The sequence below is a fragment of the Cetorhinus maximus genome, unplaced genomic scaffold (assembly GCF_964194155.1).
Source record: "Cetorhinus maximus unplaced genomic scaffold, sCetMax3.hap1.1 HAP1_SCAFFOLD_514, whole genome shotgun sequence".
Taxonomy (NCBI): domain Eukaryota; kingdom Metazoa; phylum Chordata; class Chondrichthyes; order Lamniformes; family Cetorhinidae; genus Cetorhinus; species Cetorhinus maximus.
Window position 1 is genome coordinate 204,377 of NW_027596456.1, and position 27,273 is coordinate 231,649.

The window sequence follows — 27,273 nt, forward strand, 5'->3', positions numbered from 1 at the left end:
GCAATTTCCCTTGAGAAGGTGTGGGTGAGCTGTTTTCTTGAATCGCTGCAGTCCATGTGGTGCAGGTAACCCCACAGTTCTGTTAGGGATGAAGGGGATTGGTCGGGGGTGGGGGGAGGGTGGGGGGGTGCAGTTAGAGGATTTTAACCCATTGACTGTGAAGGAGCGGCGATATATTTCCAAGTCAGGATGATGAATGATTTGGAGGGGAACTCCCAGGTGATAGTGTTCCCATGTGTCTGCTGCCCTTGTCCTTCATGATAGTAATGGTAGTGGGTTTGGAATATACAGTCGGAGGAGCTTTGTGGAATTCCTGCAGTGCATCTTCTAGGTAGTACTCACTGCTGCTATTGTGCGTCGGTGGTGAAGGGAGTGGATGTTTATTGATGGTTTGCTAATCAAGCGGGCTGCTTTGTTCTGCATGGAGTCAAGCCTCTTTTGTGTTGTCGAAGCTGAACTCCTCCAGGCAAATGGAGGACATTCCATCAATCTCCTCACCTGTGTCTTGTAGATGGTGTAAGGGCTTTCGGAGTCAGGAGGCGAGTTACTTACGCAGTGTGTCTAGCCTCCGTTCCGCCCGTGTAGCAACAGTATTGATATGGCTGCTCCAGTTCAGTTTCTGGTTAATGGTAACCCCCAGAATGTTGATAGTGGGGAATCCAGCGATGGCAATGCCAATGAATGCCACGGAACGATCGTTAGGTTCTCTCTGGCTGTGGATCGATATTGTCAGACACTTGTGTGGCGCGGTTGTTACTGGCCACTTGTCAGACCAAGCCCGGATATTTTCCAGGGCGTGCACTATTTGGACATGGATGCTAAATCGTCCGTTTATATTTCATGTGTTTCAATAGTTGTGAGCTCAAGGTAAGTAGCGTTCGGGCTGTTAGTGGTGTTTTGGCAGCGACGTGCATGGCCAATCCTCAGCACCTTGCAAGATGTTGAGCAGGGCCAGGAGCTGCCTGGATCTTTTCCAAAGCTTCCCAGGCCATGATTCGTTTGGGAGCGCTCTCGCTTCTCGGTCACAAGGTCCCCGTTTCATGTCCTAATCCACGTCTTGAGCAAAGGTCTTGACGGTGAGATGGTGACATATTGGTTATGTCACTGGACCAGTAATCCAGACGCCCAAGCTAATGTTATTGATTATATGGGTTGAAATCTCACCCTGGCAGCTTGTGGAATTTAAATTCGATTAATACAACCTGGAATTGAAAGCTAGCCTCAGTAATGGTGACCATGACAACTATCATCGATTGTCACGAGGACACATTTGGTTCACGAAGGTCCTTCAGGAAAGAAAACCCGTCATTTTTCCCAGCCTGATCTACATGTGACTCAAGAGCTACAACAATGGCTTAGCAAGCACGCAGTTCAAGGGAAATGAGGGGTGGGTAACAATTGATGGCCATTCCAGCAGCACCCACATCCCGTGAAATAATAACAAAAACAGGCAAGCCTGGCACTCCATTTCAGTGCTGAGCAAAGGATATACTGTCCGAGGTGCCATATTTAGGATGAAATATTGAATGAAGGCCTCGTGTGCCATCCCGGGGGAAGTTAAAAGATCCTATGGCACCATTTTAAGGAAGATGGGGCGAGGTATCCCCTCTGTCCTGGCCCACATTTGTCCTTCAATAAACGTCACAAAGTCAGGCTAAACAGTCATTGTTAAACTGCTGTTTTTTTTTGGCACTTGCAATGTGCAAATTGGCCGTCACATTTCCAACATTACAACAGCAATAACGCTACAAAAGTGCGCCAGTACCTGCAGAGAGCTTTGAGGGGGCCGGTGGTCATGAAAAGCGCTATGCCAAAGCAAGCATATATTTCTCTGTTTCCCTTTTCTTTTCCAGACCCCCGGAACATACAAATATGCCACCAGCCCAACACAACATCGTCCGTGGGACATACATCTTGGGGTCTCAGTGCCGCAATCTGTTCCAACCCCTCACATCCCACTTCCCACCAATTGTTGCGAATCTGCTCTCGACCCATCACTGAACTCCTTTATCTCCAATAATTGGAATCGTATAGCTCTCCATCAACACCACTGCTTCTAATTAACCACATTATGTATTCAGCAGGTTCGCATTTCACCGTAAACTAATGTGCACCTCGAATGAAATCGTACTGAATGGCAGTATATTCCAGAACAGTGTAGAGTTCTCAATGATCTTCAGACCCTGGTCAGCAATGTCGGTGGTGCTGTCAGGAAGAAAGAATTAAATGTACGATCAGGATGAAGTTATTGCAGATGTTGTAAACTCCGTCGATAATATGGAAAGTGTTTTGTTCTCAGGGCGAACTGATGCCAGTATCACTGAATTTGCCGCACGCACATGTTTTCAAGTAGCTTCTTTAAACATATTTACCTATCTCTCTTGAGTCAATGGTGTAGGATTTCTAAGGAATAACAAGTTATGTTCTGTTAGGTGGTGAAGATAAACATCCAACCTTCCGCCATGGGGAATTGTGGATCCACATTGAATTAGTCCTCAGTTTAACGCCTTATCACAAAGACAAGCGACACTACAGCACTCTGTTTGTGCTGCTCCGGAGTCCCTGTTTCGATGAAAAGCCTAATTTCAGAAAAGGGTGTGTGTTCAATCAGGCGACGATGTTTTACCGGTTATAAGTTACAACCAGTGTTCCTTATAAGGGAAAGGTAACTTCCGGAAATAATTGGATGTTCCTAAGAAAGACAACATTTCCGTTCTGTCCATAAAACCTATCCTAAGGAGCGGATGTAACCGGGACTCTGATACTGGGGTGAGGGTTGGAGCTGCTGCTGAATCTCACTGACATTACAATTAGTGCCATGGGTGACGAATGCAAAGTTTACTCAATATTACGGGTAGGGGAGGGAGGCGTGGACCGATGGATTTGAAATGGCAATCTTCAATGCAACACTCACTTACACTGTAATGAAGAAGAATGCATTTCACGGTGGCAGCCATGCAGGCCAGGCTGGCTTTCAGATTTGGAGGCGCCAACGTTCTGAGAAAAAGCGAGAACCTGCTGAAAAATAGGGTGTGGGGAAAGGATCATAGTATTTGGAGCAACATTATAACTGAAAAGTTACGGATTTGTACCTTCACAATTAACTGTCACTGCGATGCTACAACCTCATTACAGAAGCTAACTAGTAGTGAACTCAAGTAGTTAACACTTGAAAATGAGGACGCTATTGAATAGTAACAGAATCCTTGGTGTACACCTTATTAATATCGGGGAAGAGTAGGTCGGATGCAGCTAGGACAAATTATATGACACACATTTGGAAAGGTCAAGTCAATAGTTCTGGAAACGTGTAGGTCTGCATTGGTAAAACATTTAAACAAAAAACATTTGTGACTAGTATCAGTTGGTTGATCAATTGCCTGCAGTGGTCTGAACGGACGTTCGCCCCTCAGTTTCTCCTCTCTGTGTCTCCAGTAAAATGTATCCAAATGAATGTTAAGTCCTAATGAATGGGTTCACAGCATTGTACCCCGCTTCCCTCGGTACCGCTTTTTGCTGGGTTCCCGGGGATGGAGGCTAAATGTCGTCTTTCCAGCACCTCAATACTGCCTTTAAGTTCTGGTAAACTGGGCGGCGGATGTTACTTCCTGGCCCATCGACCGGTAAGTTGCTCAATTCTGCTGCAGGCGCTCGTGAGGTTTGGCCATGTTGTTCACACTAGGACATCAAGTCAAAGGCAGTGACCGGTGAGATGGAGAGTGTTTGTGCTATCCTGGGGCAGGGACTGGCGAGGAGATACAGTGTGGTCCAGTCTGGACTGGTGATGTGAAAAAAAGTCTGCTCCAGTCAAGGGCAGGGGCTGCTGAGGTGGAGAGTCTTTGTTGCAGCCTGGGGACAGCGATCTTCCTGCTGGTTCAGTGACCTGTGTTGTGCGACTGAATGTTTCAGTATGCGAGAGGCAATAGTGAGTGAAAGCAGTGTCATTCGCATTATGAGGCTGGGTAAGGTGGGGCAGTATGCACTGCCTGAATCAGGGACCCGGTGAGTTGGGGACGGTCTGGAGAGGGTTAGTGCAGTGGGGCAGCGTTATTCTGCTGGGAGAGGGACCTGTGACGTAGGGCAGTGAATCAATTTGGTACAGTATCTATCACGGTGCAGCAGTGTGGACTGGACTGTGTGGCAGTGGTGAGCTACATCTGGGGAAGGGAACATTGAAGTTAGGTTCAGCCTATGAAATGGAACACTCTGCTGCAGCCGTGTGGTTGAGACTGCAATTGGGACCGGTGAGGCGGGGATCACACAGGCTTGGGGCACTTTGAGGTGGGCGTGATTTTTTTCTTTTGCTCATGGGATGTGGGCGTTGCTAATTGTCCATGTTTAGTGGGCATTTTTAAGAGTCAACCACATTTCTGTGTAGATGAGGGCAGCGCAATTCCTTCCCTCAAGGGCATCAGTGAATATGATAGGTGCTCATGACAATCGACAATGATTTGATGGTCTTATTTCGACTTCTGCTCCAAGGTGTTTTGTTGACTTTACCATCTGCTGTGGTGGGATTCGAAACCTGGGCCTCTAGGTTACCAGGCCAGTGAGAAAACCACGACGCCACTACTGTCTTGGGTAGTGCCGAGCGAAGTGTGGCATTTTGGTTTCATCTTGCACAGGACAGGCCCTGAGGCAGTTTGTGATCTGTCTGGGAGGTTCACTGTGAACATGACATTCCTCAGGCTGTGGTAATTTTATGATGACTCCGTGAGGTGCAATGTGTTCAGTGTCAGCCCCTGAGCTGGCAAAGGGAGGAGACAGTTTGCGGAATCTTTGTGAGGTGCAGTGTGTTCAGTGTTGGTCACTGTGCTGCCGCAGGGAGGAGACAGTTTGCAGAATCTTTGTGAGGTGCAGTGTGTTCAGTGTTGGTCACTGTGCTGCCGCAGGGAGGAGACAGTTTGCAGAATCTATGTGAGGTGCAGTGTGTTCAGTGTTGGTCACTGTGCTGCCGCAGGGAGGAGACAGTTTGCGGAATCTTTGTGAGGTGCAGTGTGTTCAGTGTTGGTCACTGTGCTGCCGCAGGGAGGAGGCAATTTGCGGGAACTTGGTGAGGTGCTGTGTGTTCTTTGTCTTCCCTGAGATTCTTCAGGGAGTGGGAAGTTTATGATTACAAGGTGTGGCCCTCAGCATTCACTGTCTGATCCTGCATTGCCTTAGGTTGGGGGCAGTTTGTGATGTCGGTGTGGGGTTAGCTTGTCCAGTATTTGAAGGTGAGTTACGCAAGGGGAGGTGATAGTTTCGGACTTACAAGTGGGCAAGTTTGTTCTGATGCTGAGCTTCATGGACTCATCCTGCTCTCGTAGGCACTTACACGCATATTAGAATTTAAAGCCGATACACCTCCATCTGCTGGATGCAGGCAGTACTGCATGGTACATCTTTTCAGCTGGTTATTTGTCACAGTAACCCCAATACCATGTCCAGTTACAAAGATTAAAGTTAGCTCCCAGTGGATTTACAGAGATACTCGAGTTATAATTGAGCCCCTTAAATAATTGTACTTCATCTCTTACTTTATTTGATATATTTCCAGGGTATGAACTATTAAAATCCAGCCCAGCTATTCAGTATTTTAAACATCAACAGAAACATACCACAACTGTTGGAATGGACACAACTCAATCTTGGATGTGATTAGAAACAGCAACAACTGCCGAATCTGTCTCCTGCAGCCCCTTTGTGAACACTAATGTATTTTAGCAGGGTGAATGCCTGAATGCCCCCCAGGATGTTGATAGTGGGGGATTCAGTGCTGGTAATGCCATTGAACGTCAAGAGGTGATGGTTAGATTCTCGCTTGTTGCAGATGATCATTTTCTGGCATTTGTGTGGCACGAATGTTACTTGCCTCTTGTCAGCCCAAGCCTGGATATTTCCAGGTCTTACTGCATTTGGACATAATGTGGAACCGTTTTGTGAACACGCCTTGGAGTTACCGGCGACCTTAGAGCCCGTCAATACAGAATAGAAGCAATTTATCCTCTATCCCGAGGCACTGCCTAAGACATCAAAGAATAGGATTAAATAACTTGACGGATAGTCAAGGATATGATTTCCACATTTGAATTTCTACTTTATATTGATCATTCTTTCGTTTCATATTCCCCAAGAGCTTTTAGTCCCCGTCCTGTCGTGTCTCGAGTCTCACTGCTCCGAAGTATAAACGCATATTTATCTTTAACATTAATTTCTTCACTCCAGGTAGCATAACGGATATTCTCTCCCCCAATTCTGGCACGGCCATCATTAAACAAACAACTAATCAACTTTAGAGCCTATGGCTCCTCGGAAGTTGCTGAATCTGACTGGATTGACTTCTACAATCATTGGTTCCACTCCCCCTCCTCCATGAATGTGTTGATTCTGGTTGGGTTCATACTCTTCCTCACGGGATCACCTGGCCCGCATATTCAAAGGTTGCACTTAATTCAGATCTACACTCAGTCCGTTTCCTCCCCTCCCTTCCCTGAATTTGCATATTCTTGTTGGCTTCATGTCTTTGGTTAAGCCTTGAGTGTGGAGGGTAACGTGGCCTTCACAGAACGTTATAACCGCTAATTTCGTGAACATTTGAATTATCGTTGTGGGAGGGGACGGGCTGGTTTACTTGCTCTTTCTGTCTGTGGATGGTCAGACTTTTGCTTCATCTTCGATTTTGCGAAGTATTTATGTTTTTTTTGCCTTACAGCCCCTGGCTCCTTTCCCTCTCCTCCGTCAAACTGTTCACTCTCACTGAATAAAGTTGTACATTCACTGCCTGCCGTCCCTTTCCCAGAAGTTGCAGTTTCTGGCTGGGCTCAGCGTTTTATTTTACATTTATATTTTACCCCTATCCCCTTCTCTTCTCCGAAAAGGATTGTCTCCAATTGTGTCCACTCATTGTGGTCGCTCAGAAGAACCTTCAAGCAGTTAGAAATATGAACTGTAATAGGCCATTTGGCCTTTCGAGCCAGCTCCGCCATTACAAAAGCTCTTGGCTGATATTTCATCTCTGGTCCAACTTCGTTCAGTACCTCATGTCGCTTAATCTCCGTGGTATCCAAATGTCTATCGACATCTGTCTTGATTAGATTCAACAACTCACCATCCACACATTTATGGGGCAGCGAATTCCAAAGATTCCAAAACCCCATCCTCTCAGTATTATAAGGGTCGACCGTTACTTTGAGACTATGACCCCTTAGTTCTAAGTTTAATTTTCCCTCTTTATGTGATGTGGCGTCCATGGCAAGTTCAGCATTTTCGCCCCATGCATAATTTCTGCTGGAAAAGTGCAGGCCGAGGGCCCTTCTTCAAGTAAGTTCATAAGAATTAAAGCAGGCGTAAGCTTTTCAGCACTCCGACACTGCTCCACCTTCAATTAGATCGTGCTGACCTTCTACTTGAAATAAACATTTTCCTGCATTATCCCTGTGTCCCTTGATGTTTTTTTTAATGTGTAGAAATCTATGGGTCTCAGTCTTGAGCATACTCAGTGACTGCGCATCCACAGGCCTCTGGGGCAAAGACTTACAAAAATTCACGACCCTCCGGCTGAAGGAATCACTCCTCATCTCATTCCTCATTAGCCTGCCCTCTATTCAGAGACTGTGTCCCTTGGTTCTCCGCAACCCGGCCCAGCGAAACACCCTGCCTGCGTCTACCCTGTGAAGCCGTGTGAGAACTTTGCAACTTTGCATGCGATCACCTGTCATTCTTCTGAACTCCAGAGGGTAATGGCTCTGTCTATTTAATCTTTCCTTGCAGCACAATCCCTCCATCCCGTGAAGTAGTTGAATTAGTCTTCGTTGCACTCCCTCTGTGGCAATGATAAGACCCGCTGCAGTCTATATGGTGCAGCAACACTGAAGATGCTGCTGGGAAGGAAGCTCTCGGTTTTTGATCACGTTGCAGTTAATGGACGGTGATATTGTTCATAGTCAGGAAGGAGTGTGGCTTTGAGGGGAACTACAAGTGATGCCATAGCCATGCGTCTGCATATCTTGTCATTTTAGTTTGGGGCATCACAGGTTTGCAAGGTTTCGACGGAGCCAGTAGAATGAGGTGCAGTACACCTTGTATACGGTATATACTGCTGTATATACTGCTGTACCTCTGCGTCGGCCCTGCCGGGAGTGGACGCTTAAATCGCTGGATGTCTCACCAATCAAGAAAGCTTCTTGACCCAGGATTTTGTCAAGCTTCTTGAGGATTGTTGCAGCCACAAACATCTAGGTATATGGAGAGCATTGCATCACAGGTTCTTGATTGGTAAGGGGATCAGAGGTTACCAGGAGAAGGCGGGAGAATGGGGTGGAGAAACTTATCAGCCATGATTGAATGGCGGAGCGGACTCGATGGGCCGAATGACCTAATTTCTGCTCCTATGTCTTATGGTCTTATATTCTTGACTTGCTCTTTGTAGATGGTTGTCAGGCTTTGGAGAATATGGAACTGAATTATTCGGTACACCGTTCCCAGCCCATGACCTGGTTATGCAGCGAAAGTATTTATATAGCTGGCGCAGTTCAGTTTCAGGCTAATAGTAAACTCCAGGATGTTAAAAGTGATGTAATTCAGCCACGGGGCAGACATTGATTGGCAAGGCTATGTGGTAAGATTGTCTCGTTTTCGAGATCTTCATTAATTGGATAACAGATGCCTTTTTGCTAGCTATTTCTGGCTATTGTTCCAAGCAGAGTAACTTCTCCTTAAAGCCACACTTAGGTCAACTACTCCGTGATGTCACACGTGGGTAAACTCCTGCCTTGATGTGAATGCCAGTGACATTAACCTTTTCCCGTGAGTTCAGATCTTGTACATGTTGAAAACAAAATTAAGATAAGGTCAGGAGCCGAGTGGCCTGCGCGGAATCCAAACAGAACATCTATTGGCAGGTTATTGCGGTGTAAGAGCTGCTTGATATCAATACCAACGATATCTTCTATTACATTGCTGATGATCGAGCGCAGGATGTTTGTGTCGTAATTGGCTGGATTGGGTTTGCCCTATTGTTTTTGTGGACAGGACATGCCTGGGCTCCTTTCCACATTGCCAGCTTGATGCCTATGTTGCAGCTTCACCCAAAAGTCTTGGCTTGGTGCGCAACAAGTTGGGCAGGTTACAATTTCTGGATTACAGTTTAGCATTATTTTTTGCCGGAAAGTTTCCACGGCCCAAATTCTTCACTGTATCCAGTGACTTCAGCCCTTTCTTGACATCAAGTACATTGCATCAAATTGGCACCTGAGTCATCCACTCGGCACCTCTGGATGAAAATTTTGCAAATTATTCAACATTGCCTATTGCCTTGATGTGCTGGTGCCCCCATCATCTCATAGATTCTGAAGCGCAATAGACAGAATGAGTATTTGCAAATGCAACACAGTTATTCAGAAAGGAAAGAGTGAGAAAACAGAAATAGACTGGCCAGTTAGCCTGAATCAGCCGTTGACCCAATGCTGCAAGCGAAAAATGCACTTTGAAAGTCGCACCAGCTTGTTGGATACCCCATCTGCTCTCCCTGGCTTTACAATCTGTTGCTTCTAATGGGTAGTTTGGCCTTGATCAGGTTCGCGGACCTTCACCAGCATGTGAAAAACATGTTGAGCTCTGGCTACATTGAGTCAGAAACAAAAAATCGTCCAGGAGTGTGTCGCCTGTGATGTCCGGGTGGGGGTGCAGGGGAGTGGGGGGAAGGGCGGGCGGTGTTGTGGGCCAGTGTGTTAAGGACCTGACTCACGTTAAGATCACCATAGTTACCATGATCTTTAAAGAGGAGATGGGTTTCCCAGTGATAATATTTCACCTTGTAAACAATTTGCGGTGACAAGCGAACTAATGTAGGCATGTACTAAACATTACTTAATAGCCAACTAATTCAAGTAGCTTAATGCGAAGTTGCTTTGCCATTATGTAATTAATTCAACCAAAAGAATGTAACCATGCTCCCAGCCTATATGTAGCCATGAAGATTCGATTCCAAACTGCCCCTATATTTCCAGCAGGCTCACTTCCCCCTGTGTCGTATTCTGGTGTCCTTTCAATGCCTTTCTACCCAGTTTTCTGATTTATCCAGGATCGAATTCCAGCAGTGAGAACCACCCCGGGAACTATTTTTCCTTGTATCTGCACAAATCGCGTCGCCTCAAATAGCAGACTGAGTCTCTCCCATCTTCCTGCGTCATGGCTAACACATAACCTCCGACTTTAACAGCAGCAGCTGCATTTTCAGTCTCCCTCTCTTTGTCTTTCAGCAGCCTGTTAACTTTTAACCCTTCCCCCCAATCTAAAAAAAGGCCCTTTTGTGAAATATTTGCCTTGATTTTCCAAAGGTCCTGCTTAAAAGAGGACGTTTAAAACATAACCATCTTATAAGCTGTCACAATCGTCAAACTCTTTAGGCACACCAGAGAAGGGGAATTGCGTGAAGTCCCTGCGGGATGCCGTGGATTCAGTCTGCAAACTTAATCAGACGTAGGGATGGGGAAGTTAGTGATGTGTTTGTCTGGTGCAGCGTTTTCCGTGTGAGAACATGAGCTGTGCTATATTTGGGACAGTTTTTGGTATCCGTGTGAAGGCAATTTGTTCTGCGTCCGACTGTGAGTTGCTCCTTGTGATGTAGGGGCACAGTTGTTGCGTTTCGGTGGCTAAATTGGTTCTGACGCTGAGCTATTCTCATTCATCCTGCTCTCAGAGTCCATCAGAGACATTTTCGTAGTAAGAGGAGAGACAGGGTATTCTGCTCCATACAGGCGGAACCAGAGGGCTCATTGTTTCCGTTGCCTATTTCCCACATTTATCGAATCATGATGGCCAGCTTCAAACATTAACTTTATTTCTTCTGTTGAAGGGTCATGTGGACTCGAAACGTCTACTCTTTTCTTCTCCACTGATGCTGCCAGACCTGCTGAGTTTTTCCAGGTAATTCTGTTTTTGTTTTGGATTTCCAGCATCCGCAGTAGCTTTTTGTTATTAACTTTATTTGGATGGGAATGTATATATTCCGTGATGTTTGTCAACGAGTTGAGAAGACGGAATAGAGAGAAGTACACCTCAGTTTGCTGAGAATGCTGTTTTGAGCATCACATCAAGAGAGCAGCAAGCCACAAACCGGCTTCCTGAAATTAAATCAATGAGGGATTGGGGTAAACTCTGCATAATGATAAGTGAAGTTCCCGCTGGGAAAGCGAGGTCATCTAGTTTGAAAAAAAGGAAGGTAGATGATAAATATGTTCTAACAATGAGACGATTAAACTATATAGCATCTGGAATAATAAGTTTCCAACACCAGAAATCCCAAAAGTTAGTGGAAGAGGAATACAGATAATTAAATAAGTAAATGTCTTTAATCCGGGGCGTGGGGGAGGTGGAATACAAAGGGGCAGATGTCTTGTCTCAGTTGCACAAAGCTCTCGTTACTGCGTTCAGTTCTGGGAAGCCCACATCAGGAAATGCGTGGAGGGATGCAACAGAGATTCACCAGAACGACACCGGACATAAAACGGTTAAAATTATGCCAGCATGAAATTCACATTTGGCTTGTGTTTCCTTGAAGATTACAGGGTGATCTAATTGAGTTTTTGAAATAACTACTTCATTAATTGCCATGACTGTTAGTCCAGTAATAATTCAAAACAATATCTACAGTGCGACAACAACACGGAAACAACCTTAAAAGTAGAGTTCGGTCTTTCAGGGACGAATTGAGGGAACACATCTCCAGACATTTGCTGGACACAATCTGGAACTCTCCCCTCAACCCAAATTGAAAAAAAAGAAACTGTTGAAGTTGGATGCCAATTTAAATGCTAACAACAGAGTTTGATAGGCCTTTGTTACTTAGACATGTTAATAAACAGGAAGGCAAGGTGTGTTTAATTCACTAAAATAAAGATCGGTCACTATCTGAATGAATGGCAGAGCAGGGTGCATGCCCAGCTGTCAAACTTCCAATTGTATACTTCTTGACATAACCTTTCCATTTCTGCTTAATCCTAACCTTAACTGTTGTCATTTGCTAAAATTGAATCCCACATTTATAATTTAATTTTCTATGATTGTGGATTTTTCTGCCCGCCGACCATCGACTTGTATCATTTGCTAATCGATTTAAAAGCTAACATTTTCTCCATTCCTCCCACAGTCAATTCCCTTCTCATCTGTCAACAATGTTCCTGTTTTTACTCTTCCATAGTGAATGTTTTTTTCTTATCTCTCCACGGCCACATCATCCCCTCTGCTTCCATAGTCACTGTTTGCCTCGTCTCTCCACATTGATCCTTTTCCCATCTTTTCATCGGCAGCACTTTTCACATCATTTCACAATGATTCGCCTCACATCCTTGTGAGTTATTGCTTTCCTTAGCCAGCGCTGTATTCCACCTTCTAGCATTCAAAATAAATGATTTTCTCATCTATTCACATTGATCCATCTCTCATCAATCTGCAATTAATGCTTTCTTCATCTCTTTACCGTGATCCAGGATTACTTGTAAGAGTTTTGTTTGCTGATACCCTTTTCTCTTCTCATGGCTTCAGAAACCTCATGCTCAACACTTCACAAATTTGTCACCACATCACCAACTGCTTCTGATCACTACTCTAGAGGTTCAGAATCTAGACACATGCAATTCTTTCATTATTTACAAATTCTTCTCCTTTATGTTTCTCTAATATTACCACGCATTCAGTCTTCTCCTCAAACCTCATATTAGGGAGGTTTATAAAATATGTAGATTAATCATATGGAAATGACGAATGAAATTCAACCTGATGCTGTGGGGATGGTTGGAATTATGTCTATATTGAAACATTTTGTTCTACAACTGTACCGTTGCTATATTTCAGGAATAAACTCAACTTCTGAATAAAGTTACACAATTTCATTGTAGTAATGTGAGCCGTCATTACCTTAAGGACTGTCACGTACGAGTTGTATATCATACTGAGAATGGACAAGGTGACAAAAGCGACTACTGTTGATGCAGTGCCTACATCCTCGTCGAAGTTTTCTGATCCGTCTTCCTCTACCAACTGGTCTTCCAGACATTCCATTATTCGAGGGGATTCTAGAATCAATAGACGGAGTATGTTATAAATGAGATCATGTTGACGATAGACTAGATGTAACACAACAACGGCAGCTGGCAGTTGTATGCTGCATTGGAAGTCAAAATAGTGGAACATGAAAAGACCTTAAGTCGACTCAAGTAATTTTCAAAAAAACATAGGGATAATTGTTGGGTGATGACAATCGAGGTCAAACAGGGCACCTAGGACAGAGGAGCTCTTTTAAATGGTAATGTGTGCATCATTTGCAAGTTCCCGTGGGGGAGGGGGGGTGGGGGGGGCGGGGGGGCGGGGCGAGGGGACAATCAATCACACGTGGTAGAAGTTATTTCCATTGCTTTTTAGGAGCCGACAACAACAAAATAATCAAAAATCTATTCAGATGATCTCGGCCCCTATCTGAATAAAAGAGTGGACTCAGGCTCGAACCACTTGCAGTTCACAGGCTAAACTAACCTAAGAGATCATCAGGAAAATGGGGGCGGAGTCATATTTCAGCTAAAGATTCAACTGTGCCTGATCGGCGCAGTTTATGTTCGCCTCTCAGAAGTTTTTGACATTTTAGAGTAAAGGTTACTCGCCGGTACAAACAAATGATTCCACAGTATTTTAACCATTTAACGTACATAAATATTGACAGTATAATCTGAACAGCGGCGTTAGCCTTTCCCCACTGTCATCAGATTTAGTTGCTATTGATGATGTCATCTTTGACATCCCATCAGGCTCGCTACGACTATTGCGATATATTATGGTTACAATTCTCTGTTTATTTGGTTACTAAAATCCTGTGAAATCTGTAATACATTGTATCGTATATTTCCTATGGCAGCTCCAGCATTCTGCCATAGTAATACCATAGGGTTGGTTACCCTGTGGGTTAGAACTGTGAGCGGCTGGATTAAAAGTGACATTAACAATTCCCTCAACGCCCTGGAGGTGGCACTACTATCAAGTCTCTAATTCTGCAACCTTTCGCATCCTGGCCAGTATTTCCAATTTTATGGAGCGCATGCGGCTTTAGTGAATTCAGAAGCATCGTAATCTTAGGAGTAACTGCCCTACAACAGAGTAAACTTTGTCATGTATCAAATTCAATGTTATCCTGGAACGCTTGCTTCTAGTGTATGCGAACTCATTGAACTGACCAGTATTAAGCTCCCGACAACTAACCAAGATCATTCAATTTTGCAACTGGAAAGTGAGTGTTGATCCTGCTATACCTACTCTATCCTGAACTATACCAGGCCACGCGCCTTTCATCAATAGGAACTGAAGATGTATTGTAGGATCAGGTAGCCGATGGAAATATCGTCACTTGAGCAAGAGCAGCAATTTATGCTGTTCATCTGGGCTTGAGTCATCGCATGTGAATCGTGCCGGGATAATTAAAAGATTTAGACTGTGCAAAGCATGGAAATAAATTGCATTCAGTAACTTGGTGCAGCTGAATATGTACAAAGAAGGGCTATTGAGGGTAATATACAGAGATGACTACTTCACCAAGACTCGCTGCAGGAAACATGGGTAGAATAGCCTCCTTCTGTGCCGGACTGACTACTACTCTGTGAGCTCACAGCATGGATAGCTACCCGGCCCATTGGAAGACTGCTTCCTTCACTTAGCGAGACGTTTCCCAGCATGGAGCGAACCCACAACACAAAAGAGCAGCTCCAACTATTGGCTGTTCCGAGACTGAGCAAGATTTGCTTAACTCTGTGTAAGTCAGTCATGGCAGGTACATCAAGCCAGTCACCTGGACACATATTCTCTGACATGACCACACATATATTTTTCCATGACATGGCTGAGATAGCAAAGCAACGATCGATGAATTGTTGGTCTCCTGCCCGGTGTCTCACCCAGAACCACCCAGTATAACAGAAAGCTACGCCAGATTGCACTGTCCAGTCGGTAAACCATGCAATGATTCCTGATTGTCATGTATTTTTTTTTTGCCCTCCGAAACTTTAATGGTTCTTTTTCAGAGTGTAATTATTGTTTGTGGACTGCCTCGTAAGGAGGCCTACCAACAATCTTTCCGACCTCGCCATTAGTTTCAGCGTGTTTTTCAACAGGCTGCACAGAATAGCGGCCTGAAACATTTAGGAAGGGGAAAGAAATAAAAGCGCCACTATTGGCGATACAAATCCGATCAGTTGATTTACTGCAGACAGAGATTCTCTTTGAATAATCAGCTCTCGGTATCTTTGCTTCACATTGGATATATGGACAGATTCTGCACTCTCTGTGCTGTGACAGTGGCTAAATTGTGTGAGTTTAGCCAGGTTAACGATCACGGCAACAAAGACATACTCTGCTTTAAAGGTCACCTTTCACTGAGTCAGTATTTCCGAAACGCTCCATAGAGAAATAATTACACTTTAAATTGTCTGAGTCCATATCCAATTAAGCTAAAATAATACCCATAAAGAAAATAAAATGAGCAGATAGGAAGCCAGTCTAAACAATGCTGCTTCTGGGCAGAATATATTTAACAGACTCGGGGAGATATCACTGCACCTGCAATTCTCCATGGAGTTTTCAACATGCACCTGAACTCTCGGATCGGGCCAAGAATAAGCCGCTCAATTGAAACGCAGCAGCACTGAGACTTTGGTACCCCTCAGACTGTAAGAGTGCATTATGAGCCTCGATCAAATGGCAGAATTGTGGAAAGGAGATTGAACCCACAAGATGACAGGTGGGTGCAGGGTTAAGATGGGAAGAGCGACAGGTGCCTCATGTGGCAGGTGGACAGTGTGGGTAAGTGTGCGAGGGTAAAGATGGGAAGGATGGTAGATGGGTCAGGTGTCAGTTGGACTGTGTGGCTGAACTGCACCTGGGCAGTGTGGCGGAGATAGCGTGGTGCGTTGCTAGAGTGGTAGTTGGGTGTAGTGGTAGGTGGTAAAATTGCCAGCTGGTTGAGTTTGTGGATGGACACGGCAGCATGTGAGTGAGGTGGCAGATTTCAGAAAGGCATGTGGTTGTAGAGGTGGGTAGATGGAGTGGTAGGCAGTTATCAAGGCAGATGTGTGAGGTGGAAATTGGATAAGGTGGCAAGTTCGTGACTTGAGCATGTGGGTAGATGATGTCTTCTTAGGTGGTTCGGAGGACAGTGGGTTCTGGAAGAGTGGTCAACTCAGCGGCCATACAGGACGAGTTAGTAGTGTGCTTGGCAGGAAGGAGTCAGCTCTGGCGGGGGTTAGTCAACTTGTCGGTGGGCAGCGTGTTCTGACGGGGTAGACAGATGTGGTCGGGGGGCTGGTTTGGAGGTTGGGGATAGTCGGTTTGTCGGGCATTTTTGTTTGGCCAGATCGGGTCAGTGTATTCGGCTTGTCAACCGGGGTGTCAGCGGTTCAGCAGGGCTGGCCCCAGGGTGGTCGTGTGGACGAGGGGGGATTCGAGTGATCAGTGTGAGGGAGTTGCGGGCCAGATGTGTCATTAGCCAGAAGTTGGACTACGTTTTAATATTTCTAATTATTCTTTGGTAATTATTCAGGCAAGTGCATCAGAACTGGGTGAATCCTCCGACTCCAGCTCAGAATCAGAGACATTAATGGAAGGTGCTGTGGAGCATGCAAATTTCCCTTTGGACCTCTGAACTTCCCAGGCAATCCACAAGGAGTTCAGCAAGTCAGGGCCTCCATGATGCTTCGACGGACATCATTGGGCCACATGTCTGCTGCTCCATGGACTGGAAGCTTTCGGCTGTTGTCTTCATTTGAAGAAGATTTGGTGTCCTGAACTGACTCAGGCCGCATAAGATGAAACAAGGCATCTCCCTTCCCACTTGTATCTGGGTCTCCTCCAGGGGATATATTTATCGCGTCACCATTAACAAACTATTTAATATTGGAATGAAATTCAATGAACTTTCAATCTCTGCAAAGACCATTACCTTTTCAAATTAAATTGAAACTTGCAGATATTAGTTGTAAAATGAAGCAAGCCGTTTTCATATATTTTTAAAAAATCTTCCTGGAACATACGACTAAACGCTCTTTTTCATTTTGGAGGGAACTTACACTTTATCTTGCAGAAAGTGTAATTTTCCTTTGCCTACACGCCGATACTCCCAGGCTCCACGTGGCTGACAAGCCGTTGAGTAACAATGGACAGTTGACGTCAGCTTCCAGTGCGTTTCCGTACCGCCTTGCGCTGAGTAGGGACGTCGAGTGTCCATTCCCAAGGTGCCATCCTCAGATTTCAGAGAGATTCTTATATCTACCAGCATCGGTAACGCTTTTCCGATAATTCATTCCACTCCCTGGCCAGTCCCGCTCCCTCGCTCACCCCCTTGCCATCCCCATACACGAATCCTTACTTGGCTGCAGGATATGTCTCTTGGAAGCACAAAAATAAAAGAAAAGGACAGAGTAAGTAAATCATTTTGTTATGAAGAGGTTTATCACGTTATGCTAATATGGTAGTTTAGCTTTACAATGAAGATAAAATAATGGAGTCATATGACCTGTTCTAGAATCTTCAGTGCGTCTCTTGGAAGAGAGACTGTCTGCCTCCAACATTCCCTCTTTCATTTATTCATTCAGGGATGTGGGCATCTGTAGTTGGGCGAGCATTTATTGCCCATCCCTTGTGGCCCTTGTGAAGTTGGTAGTGAGCTGCCTTCTTTAAGCACTGCAATCCATGTGATGTAGGTATACTCACAGTGCAGTTAGGGAAGGAGTTCCGGGATTTTTGACCCAGTGACAGTAAAGGAACGGCGTTATGTTTCCAAGTCAGGATGGTGAGTGTCTTGGCGGGGAACTTTAGTGCTGTGGGAGCTGCACTCATCCAGGCAAGTGGGGAGTATTCCATCACACTCCTGAATTGTGACTTGTAGATTGTGGGCAGGCATCAAGCAGTCAGGGGCTAAGTCACCGTGCTAAGCCTGCAGAGCTCTACGGAGCCTGTAACCTCTATTGACTGCAACGTGCTGCTGCCTCTTTTCGGTATTCGCTGATTTTTAGTCAAGCCTTTAACGTGACGTCAAAAATAGCATCCTCTGTCATCTTCCCCATGGCAGTTTGCAACACATTTAACTCGTATCCACGTAGAAGTGGCAGTTAGATGTTCTTGAGACCAGCTTTCTTTGACCTTTGACGTAAGAAGGAAGGTCACAGGACTATCATTGCAACATTCTGCCTGACACACCTCTATAGTCTTTGTTAAACTCAGAGCCGGGCCACTGTAGCCAAGCAGAATTACCTTCCATCTAAATCCCAGTAAAGCAATCTAAGATGCTCATTGGTCTATAATGAACACTGTGGCTACCATAGCAGGTCAGTGGCTAGACATTCTGCGGCGAGTAACTCACCCCCTGGCTCCCCAAACCCTGCCCACCATCTACAAGGCACAAATCAGGAGTGCGATGGAATGCTCCCCACTTGCTATGATGAGCGCAACTCCCACAATATCCAATAAATCCTGACATAATCATAATCCAGGACAAAGCAACCCCCTTGTTTTGCACCTCTCCCACACACACTCACTCCCCCCATCACCGAGGCACTAGTAGCAGCAGTGTGTACTATCTACAAAATAGTAGCGATTCACGAAGGATCCTTTGACATCACCTTCCAATTCCACGACCACTACCATCCAGAAGGACAAGTGCAGCTGATATATGGGAACACGACAACTTGCAAGTGCCCCTGCTAGTCCCTCACCATTTTGACTTGGAAGTATACCGCCGATCCTTCACTGTCGCTGGACCAAAATCCTGGAACTCCCTCCCTACCTACACTTTGGGTGTACCTACATCACATGGACTGCAGCAGTTCAACAAGGCAGCTTACCACCACATTCACAAGGGCAACTCGAGATGGGAGATAAACTCTGGCCTAGCCAAACTGGCTGGGATCCCAAAAATGAATATGAAAAGTCAAGAATGTAAAAAGGCTGTTGCAAACTTGATGATAAAGGAAAGAAATGAGCTTGAATGTGGAGACAATCGTCTCTATGTTGCAGGTATCATAGCTCTAAAGCAATGCAATATCTGCCATGGGATTTGTTTGGCAGTGATACTTTTTTCCTAATTAATTACCCAGAAGCGAAATTTGCTGGGAGGACGAGCATTTATGGTCCACTTAATTGGCCTAAAACTTGGTGGTGAGTCTTTTCCTAGAACCGCTGCTGCCACTGGTCACATATCTAAAGTGACAATTTGCTCAGTTTGTACTTGGTCGCATGATCAATCACTTCATCGTTTTTCATAGATTTCAGTAATTGCGCTTCACTAGCATTAAAGAGAGACGACTCCAGTGACATAGTTTCCTCCAGCCACCATTCCTAAATAATGGAGGAACTTCCAGAGTTTAGCAATTCAAAGGCACCGTTCCACGATCCAGAGGGATGGAGTCCACATGATGTATTCACGCTGGTGATGAAGTAAACAAATGGGATGGGATACGCACAACATATCCAATGTGCAGCCAATATCGAGAGGGGATGAAAAAACATGGGAAGGAACACTTAGACGCTGAGACAGTTTTTGAAATTGAACTATTTATTCATTTTTGGGATGAGTTTAAATGGAGATTTTGCAGCATTCATTAACTCCGCTCTGAATTTACTCTGTGTCCCTGCATAAATACACGTGTTGGTGCAACAGCTGAAAAGTTGCAGCATATATCCGCTTTCCTGCAGAATGGACCTTGGGTCAGTTAACTTGGTGCCTGCTAAATACTTACTGTTTGTAACTCGCACATATATCAAATTTATAACATATACCACCCAGAACAGGATGAAGCTGCCCGATATAGACAGCAGTAAAATGATGGACTTTCTCCGGCTCTCCATCTCGGGGTCATTCAGATTCTTTCCATCACTCTCGGCCCGAGTCTATTCAGGGCTGCATTGGCTACTAGAATGTGCCTGATAGTCAGAACATTGAATATAATAATTAGAACGAAAGGTACACATGGAGTAAGAATACGGTCCAGCCTGTCATACGCTGCCCCGCCAGTTGAATCATAATATATCGACTTGATATTGCAAAACCACGGCACGTTTTTCGCTACAAACAGTGGTTCATATGTAAAATAATCAGGTACGTTTTTAATACAGCTGAAAGCACAGACGGTACCTACAACCACAGATGCTGTTTTCTTGGTGCAAAATTTGGTTTTCAGATTTAGGTAACAAATGACAACACAACGATCGAAGGTGAAAGCGACCGTCAACCAGACCGAACTGTTTCTGGCTGCGTAAGTCAGGACAGCGATAGCACTGCAGGCTTGAGTGGTGCTTAGAAGACTAACCGGGAAATAAATACCACGTAACCTGTTCAGGATTACCCCAGTGATAACGACCAGCAGGTCTGACACTGCCATAGATACCAGGTAGCGCGTGATACATCCAGAGAGGTCACACTTTCCTCGGGACAGATTCATAATTGTCACCAAGTTGCCTGGAAAGAAGAGAGAACGGGATTAGTGCTGAATTACACCTTACTGGTCCAACGAATTCATCACTTCCCAGAAGAGTGTTAACTTAAGCAGATATTTTTAAAATAAGTATCCTTCTGTCCCAACCTAGCTGCAACAATCATGGCTTAAAATATATAGGCAATAAATGGAGCTTGTAAAGCCTCCCCAGCACATTAATGCCGGAAACAATGAGCCATAAATGTATCACTCTTTTTAATACCTCAACAGCAACTATTATACCTGACGCAAAGCCTTGCACAAAAACACCTCACTTACTTGCCAGTAATAAATATACCTAAACTAAAGACTAGCATAGTACACGTTACTTGGAGACACGTTTTCATGGTGGAACAACACTTTGAACAGGAAACTTGCACAATGAAAACCTCAAAGTAATAAAGAGAAGTACAATAAATGCAGTGTGTAATATTTTATGCAAAATGTAAGTAGCTCAAGTGAGACTTATGCAATACACACTGAACTGTGGTCCCTTGCCTGAAACAGCAAAAGCTGCAAATACTGGGTAGTAGATGGCAAACACAACACCGCTTACACGAGCATGCATTTCAGCAAGCGAGCAGGAAGCCTTGAGTGGTGTGTAACAATTATAAATTCTCTTGTATTTTATTCTGATGCGAAGTCCAATGAGGCAGGTTTCATCATCATTAATGTTAGTTCCAGTATTCTGAACAAACAAGTTACGACATGCATTTGCACGTTTGCTCTCCTTCGTGATAACAAACAACTTTCACTGATTAGTAGATTCATCCGTACAAGCTGTTCTTTGATTGTTTGTGCTATTCCTATAACTGCACCACTAAATATTGCCTGGCCTTGGTATGCCCCTAAATATTTAGTTCCCAGCTTTGATTTCCTTGTAACAATGTCTCCGTTATCCCTATAAGATTATACACATAACCTCTATGTTTTGGCGTTAATTCGTTAATTTTGTTCTGAATACGACGTGCGTTTAAGTAAAGAGGCATTGATTTTGCAGTTTCACCACCAAACCCCCCTCCTCCCTTCACCTTGACACTATTTGATGCTGTATTTTTGTTTATGTTTGTACACTCTGTCCCTTCCTGTCACACTCTGGGTATCATTACCTTAATAGCTGCCCTGCAAAGCTGCTATTTCCTTTTGCTCTGTAAGCCTATGTATACTCTTTCCAGGACCATCCCCCACTCTATTTAGTGCAAAGCCGCCGCTACAACCCTAGTTATTCGATTCGCCAGGACATTAGTCCAGGCACGGTTCAAAAGAAGCCCGTCCCACCAGAACAGCTCCCTTCTACCTCAGTGCTGGTGGCAGTGCCTAATGGACTGAAACCCATTCCTCCCACACCAAAATTTTAGCCACGCATTTAACCCCTTGACTGTATTTACCCTATGCCAGTTTGCCTGTGGCTCAGGTAGTAATCCCGAGGTTATTTCCCTGGAGGTTCTGCTTTTTAATTTAGCTCCTTACTGTTCAAATTCTTTCAGTCGAACCTCCATTCTAGTCCCAACGTTGGTGTCAATGTCGATGAAAGTAACTAGATCAGTCCCGTCCCACTGCAAGTTCCTCTCCAGCTCTGAAGAGAGGTTCTTAACACTGCAACCGGGCAGAATATACAGCCTCCGAGACTCACGGATGCAGAGAACAATATCTATCACCCCAATTATTCTGTCCCCTAACACTACTAAGTTCCTATTCCTGACCGCACTTCCATGGCTTCCTGTAAAACGTTGCCCTGTTCAGTTTGCTCATACTCTCTGCAGTCCCCATTCTCGTCCTCACAGCTTGCAAGGATCTTGAAACTGTTGGACCATTGCAGGGGCCGAGGATCCACCAACTCTACCCCTGAGTCGCCACACCTGCCTCACTTGCAGTCACACCCTCCTGTCCCTGATCACAGACCAAATTTGAATTTACTAATCTGAGTGGGTGTGACTGCCTCCTGGAGTGATGTGTCCAGGTAACTTTCTCCCTCCCTGATATGGCGAAAGGCCTGCAGCTTGGACTCCAGCTCCTCAACTCGGATTCGATGTTCATCGAACTGCAAATGGTTACTGCAGGTAAGGATCAACTTGGTGTCCAAAAGCTCCCACATGCTGCGCAGCAACACATTACCCATCCTGCCATCACTATCGTACTTTATTTAAAAGATTAATTAATTACCTTACTAAACCTGCTCTTTACACTTGAAGAGTCCACTGCCGTTCACGCTTTATTGTATTTATTTACACCAGTATTGGTGTAAAAGCATGTTAAGTATGTTACACTTAACAAGCTTTTTTTCAGAAAAAGAGTGAAAAACACTAGAGACCTAAATACAAACTAAGGATCTTTCTTTTACTTTAAAGGCAAGAAATACTCACCAGTCCTACTCACCAATCAGCTGCTTTTCCTGCACTCACGGCACATTGTGGTTCTTGACGTCACTCCACCATGGTCTCACATGAAAGTCTCCCTGCTCGTGTACGTGTGTGTGTTCACATTTCTTTGTGTGTTTGTTTGTTTGTGTGTATGTTTGTGTATGTGTCTTTGCGTGTGTTGTTACGATCCCAGCTGAGATTACTCCTGGACAAACGTAATCCCAGGGGGCAACCCAGCTTGGTCGATCCCAAATTTTATTTGTTTGTTTCGATACGACGAGAGTGGCTACTGAATAAAGTCACAGGAGTCAGTTGATGAACTTTGAACAAAAGAATAAAATATTGATTCAACAAGAAAGATAAACTATATTAAAATATTTATTCACCTACAACTGCAGCTTTACAGATATACTCATGTTTATAAGGATAACACAAGTTACAAAATGTATCCTCTCCAGTACAGTTCACAGTAAATGCACAGTTAATTTAAACCAATAGACAACCTGTGTTCAGACACTCCACACTCTTAAACCAAGTGGCAGATGCCACCTTAAGCAGATACTATGGGTCTCATAAACTCCCTCCAGACGTTTGTCAAACCATGAGCCAACCAATCTAACTGCACTCCGCCTATCACCAGGAAAAAAAAACATCACAACAGTCAAGTTTTTTTTAGAATAGACTTACATCCACCTGACACAAAGTTATCATCATAAACCTCTAACAGTAGTTTATTACCTATTATATAAATTAATTTTACATTTCCATTCACAATTGCACATCGTATTGCACGATTACAAAACGCACCTAAAGTCAATACATGTAACAAGATTAGCAGAATGTATAAATCATGAATGAACAAAACTCAACACTTATGTTTCTTTTTCGTCTTATTCCCATTCTTTAACTCAGAAAATAATATTTTATTTAAGTTTACAGCCCAATTGTCCCTTTTGTTCACTGTAGCTGTAATTTTATCCTCAAGCTCATTTTCCAAAATCGAATGCTCTAAATTCTCATTTCGATTTATCAGTGTCAAAATGATATTTTTTTTCGGCATTAACATCTAATTTCTTCTCTGGTTATGATTCCTTCGCCATTTAAACAATGTTATTGCAATTCGTCTACTGTTCATTCAAAAGGGTTTCATACTCCTGCCTCTTTTAATTCATATGTTTTATAAATGATATTGTTGTTTCTCCACATTTCATTATGAACAGATCTTTTCCGCTTCTCCTTGAGCAACATCAATGACATTCTGCTTGGAGCGTCATAGTTCATTCCAACCCTTCAGTTCCTTTAAATAATCCATGAAATATGCCGTTCCAATATTTTACATGCTTTGAAAGATCTTTTGCAAACTGTCCACATTCCTGAATTCCAAATGCTGTATTTTGTATATTAGCACCGACAAGCATTTGTAAATCAGTAACACTGGTCATTGACATTTCCAGGCCATGTTGAATCACAGAATCACACAGTGCAGAAAAGATCATTCGGCCCATCGAGTCTGGCACGTGAGAAACACCTGAGCTACCTACCTCATCCCATTTAGCAGAAATTGGCCCATAGCCTTGTATCTTATGGCGTGCCATGTGCTCATCCAGGTACTTTTTAAATGATTTTAGACAACCCGCCTCCACCACCCTCCCATACAGCGCATTACAGACCGTCATTACCCTCTGGGTAATAAATAAATAGTCCTCATATCCCCCATAAACCGCCTGTCCGCTCGTGACTGACCCTTCAACAAAGGGGAAGAGCTGTTTCCTATCAACCCTGTCCATGCCCCTCATAATATTGTACACCTCTATCAGGGTCGTCCCTCAGTCTTCTCTGCTTCAACGAAAATAACCCAACTCTATCCAACCTCTCTACATCACTTAAATGTTTCATCCCAGGGAACATAATGGTGAATCACCTCCGCACCACCCTCCAGTGCAAGCATTATAATTCCTATAATGAGGCGACCAGAATTGGACACAGTGCTCCAGCTGTGGCCTCACCAATGTGCTATACAGCTCCAACATGGCCTCCCTACTTATGTAACCTATGCCTCGATTGATAAAGGCAAGTGTCCCATATGCTTTTTTTATCCACCCCACTAACATGCCCCTCCGCCTTCAGAGATCTATGGGCACTCATGCCAAAGTCCTTTAGTCCCTCAGAACTTCCTAGTGTCATGCCGTTCATTCAAAACGTCCATGTCAAATTACTCCTTCCAAATTGTATCACCTCACACTTATCAGGGTTAAATTCAATCTGCCACTTATCTGCCCGTTTGACAATTCCATCTATATCTTCCTGTAGCCAAAGGTACTCAAGCTCACTGTTAATCACCAGGCCAATATTTGTGGCATCCGTAAACTTACTAATCCCACCCCCCACATTGTCATCTATGTTGTTTATATAAATGTTGAATAATAGAGGACCCAGGACAGATCCCTGTGGTACGCCACTTGGCACTGGCTTCCAGTCACTAAAGCATCCTTCTGTCATCACATTTTGTCTCCTACGACTAAGCCAGTTTTGAATCCAGCTTATCAAATTACCCTGCATCCCATGTACATTTGCGTTCTTTATAAGTCTCCCATGTGGGACCTTGTCAAAGGCTTTTCAGAAATCCATATAAACTACATTAACTGCAGTACCCTCATCTACACACTTGGTCACCTCCTCAAAAAAATCAATCAAATTTGTTAGGCATAACCTCCCTCGGACAAAGCCATGTTGACTATCCCTGATCAAACATTGCCTCTCCAAGTGGAGATAGATTCTCTCCTTCAGAATTTTCTCCAATAGTATTCCAAACACTGACGTGAGACTCACTGGCCTGTAGTTCCCTGGTTTATCTCTACAACCCTTCTTAAATTAGCTGTTCTCCAGTTCTCTGGCACTCACCCCTTGGCCTGAGAGGAATTAAAAATTTATGTCAGACTCCCTGATATCTCCTCCCTTGCCTCCCCGTGTGGCACAAATCATCCGTACCTGGAGATTTGTCCACTTTTAAGCCTGCCAACACCTCAGAACTTTCAATGTTTTTTGTTGGCATGTCGTGATTTCCAATTCTACATGCACTTTAGTTGTTTTGTTGTCCACCACTGAGCTTAGTATATCAGTAATTTTGTCTGCATCAGTTATTTGCTCAACTGGACGACAATTCAGCAAAGGGCTATTTCCACAGGAGCAGCTTTGGAAGGTGACACTCCATATCACATAATTTCCATTTCATCTCCTCCAGATTGCATTGAAGTTCAAGAAAGCTTTTTACTCTTTTCACGACAAAATTCTAACAGTTTAGATTTTTACTTCTCCATTGAACCAATTATTCTGATTCACCAACAAATCCTTTTCCTGTTAACATTTCACTGATATTTCATAGTTGCTCATGCTGTTTGAAGCTCATCAACTTTTAACTGAAGATTGCCCTTCGTTGAATTTGCTTCTACAAGTTTATCATCTAGACATTTCAAGCCCTCAGTCAATTCTTCTACCTTCTCAATCGTTCTCACAAATTCTATTCTTTCATTAGCAAGTTGCTCTTTCGTTCATGAAGGTTAATTTTCTACCTGAATCGGGTTGCCTTTCAATTTCTTGTTATCGGAAAGAACTGTTTCCTCTTTGGCTGCAATAGTTTTCTGAAGTTGGTCAACATCAACATGATTACTGTCTCCACTAGAAAAATCATTACCAAGAAGAAAATCCATCCCTTCAAAAGGTGATTTATAAATAATCCGCACCGCAACAATTCGTTTAACAAAGTGACTCTAAGTCAACTTAACACAAAGAAACAGATTCATAAATTCAACTAATACCTCATCAATACTTCATCTTTCATAAAACTACCTGGTACAAAAATTCCAAAATAAGCCACCATCAATGACTTATCTGCCCATTTATCTCTTAAAATTTTAATCTGTTTACTATTCTGTTGGATGAGTATTGGGGCACTTCTCCCTTCAGCACTAAATGATGCAGACTGCCTGTTACCCTGGCTTCCTTCACACGTAATCAAAAATTTTCCGGACCGGGTTGAACCATATTCCCCTTTCCTGTTTGTTCTGATGGGGCAGGCTTCACCTCTACCACTACTATAGTTTTAACAGCCAGTTCCTTTTCTGATGCAAAATGTTCTGCGGGTTCCTTTGGCTAGTGCAATAGCTTTACCAATTAATTTCCAGCCATCCACCCCAGCATGACCCACATTGTTACCTTGAAAACATTTAGGCTTTTGAATGTCACTGCCATCCACACACCTTGTGTTCTGGTGCGAGGAGAAATTTGCTGAGAATTCCCGATTACCCCTTCTCTTCCCTGGCTATTTGTCTTCCTTTCACCTTTCCATCTTCTATCCTTCTCGGGTTTATGGACATAATGGAGAAAAGGTTTATATTCCTGGCACAGTATATATCATCAGCCATCCCCAC

The 27,273-nt window shown here is 44.0% G+C and overlaps 1 protein-coding gene across 1 annotated transcript in view; it reads right to left on the bottom strand.

The window, feature by feature from the left end:
• Window positions 1-26,553, bottom strand: part of LOC144673922 (uncharacterized) — a 71,642-nt gene extending 45,089 nt beyond the window's left edge. Inside the window, exons 1-5 of the mRNA XM_078535523.1 lie at window positions 26,416-26,553; window positions 20,985-21,216; window positions 19,997-20,470; window positions 12,898-13,055; window positions 8,099-8,216 (exon numbers count right to left, since the gene is read on the bottom strand). Coding sequence (XP_078391649.1) covers window positions 8,099-8,216; window positions 12,898-13,055; window positions 19,997-20,470; window positions 20,985-21,216; window positions 26,416-26,553 — 1,120 coding nt within the window. The remainder of the gene's footprint in view (window positions 1-8,098; window positions 8,217-12,897; window positions 13,056-19,996; window positions 20,471-20,984; window positions 21,217-26,415) is intronic.
• Window positions 26,554-27,273: the final 720 nt, after the last annotated feature.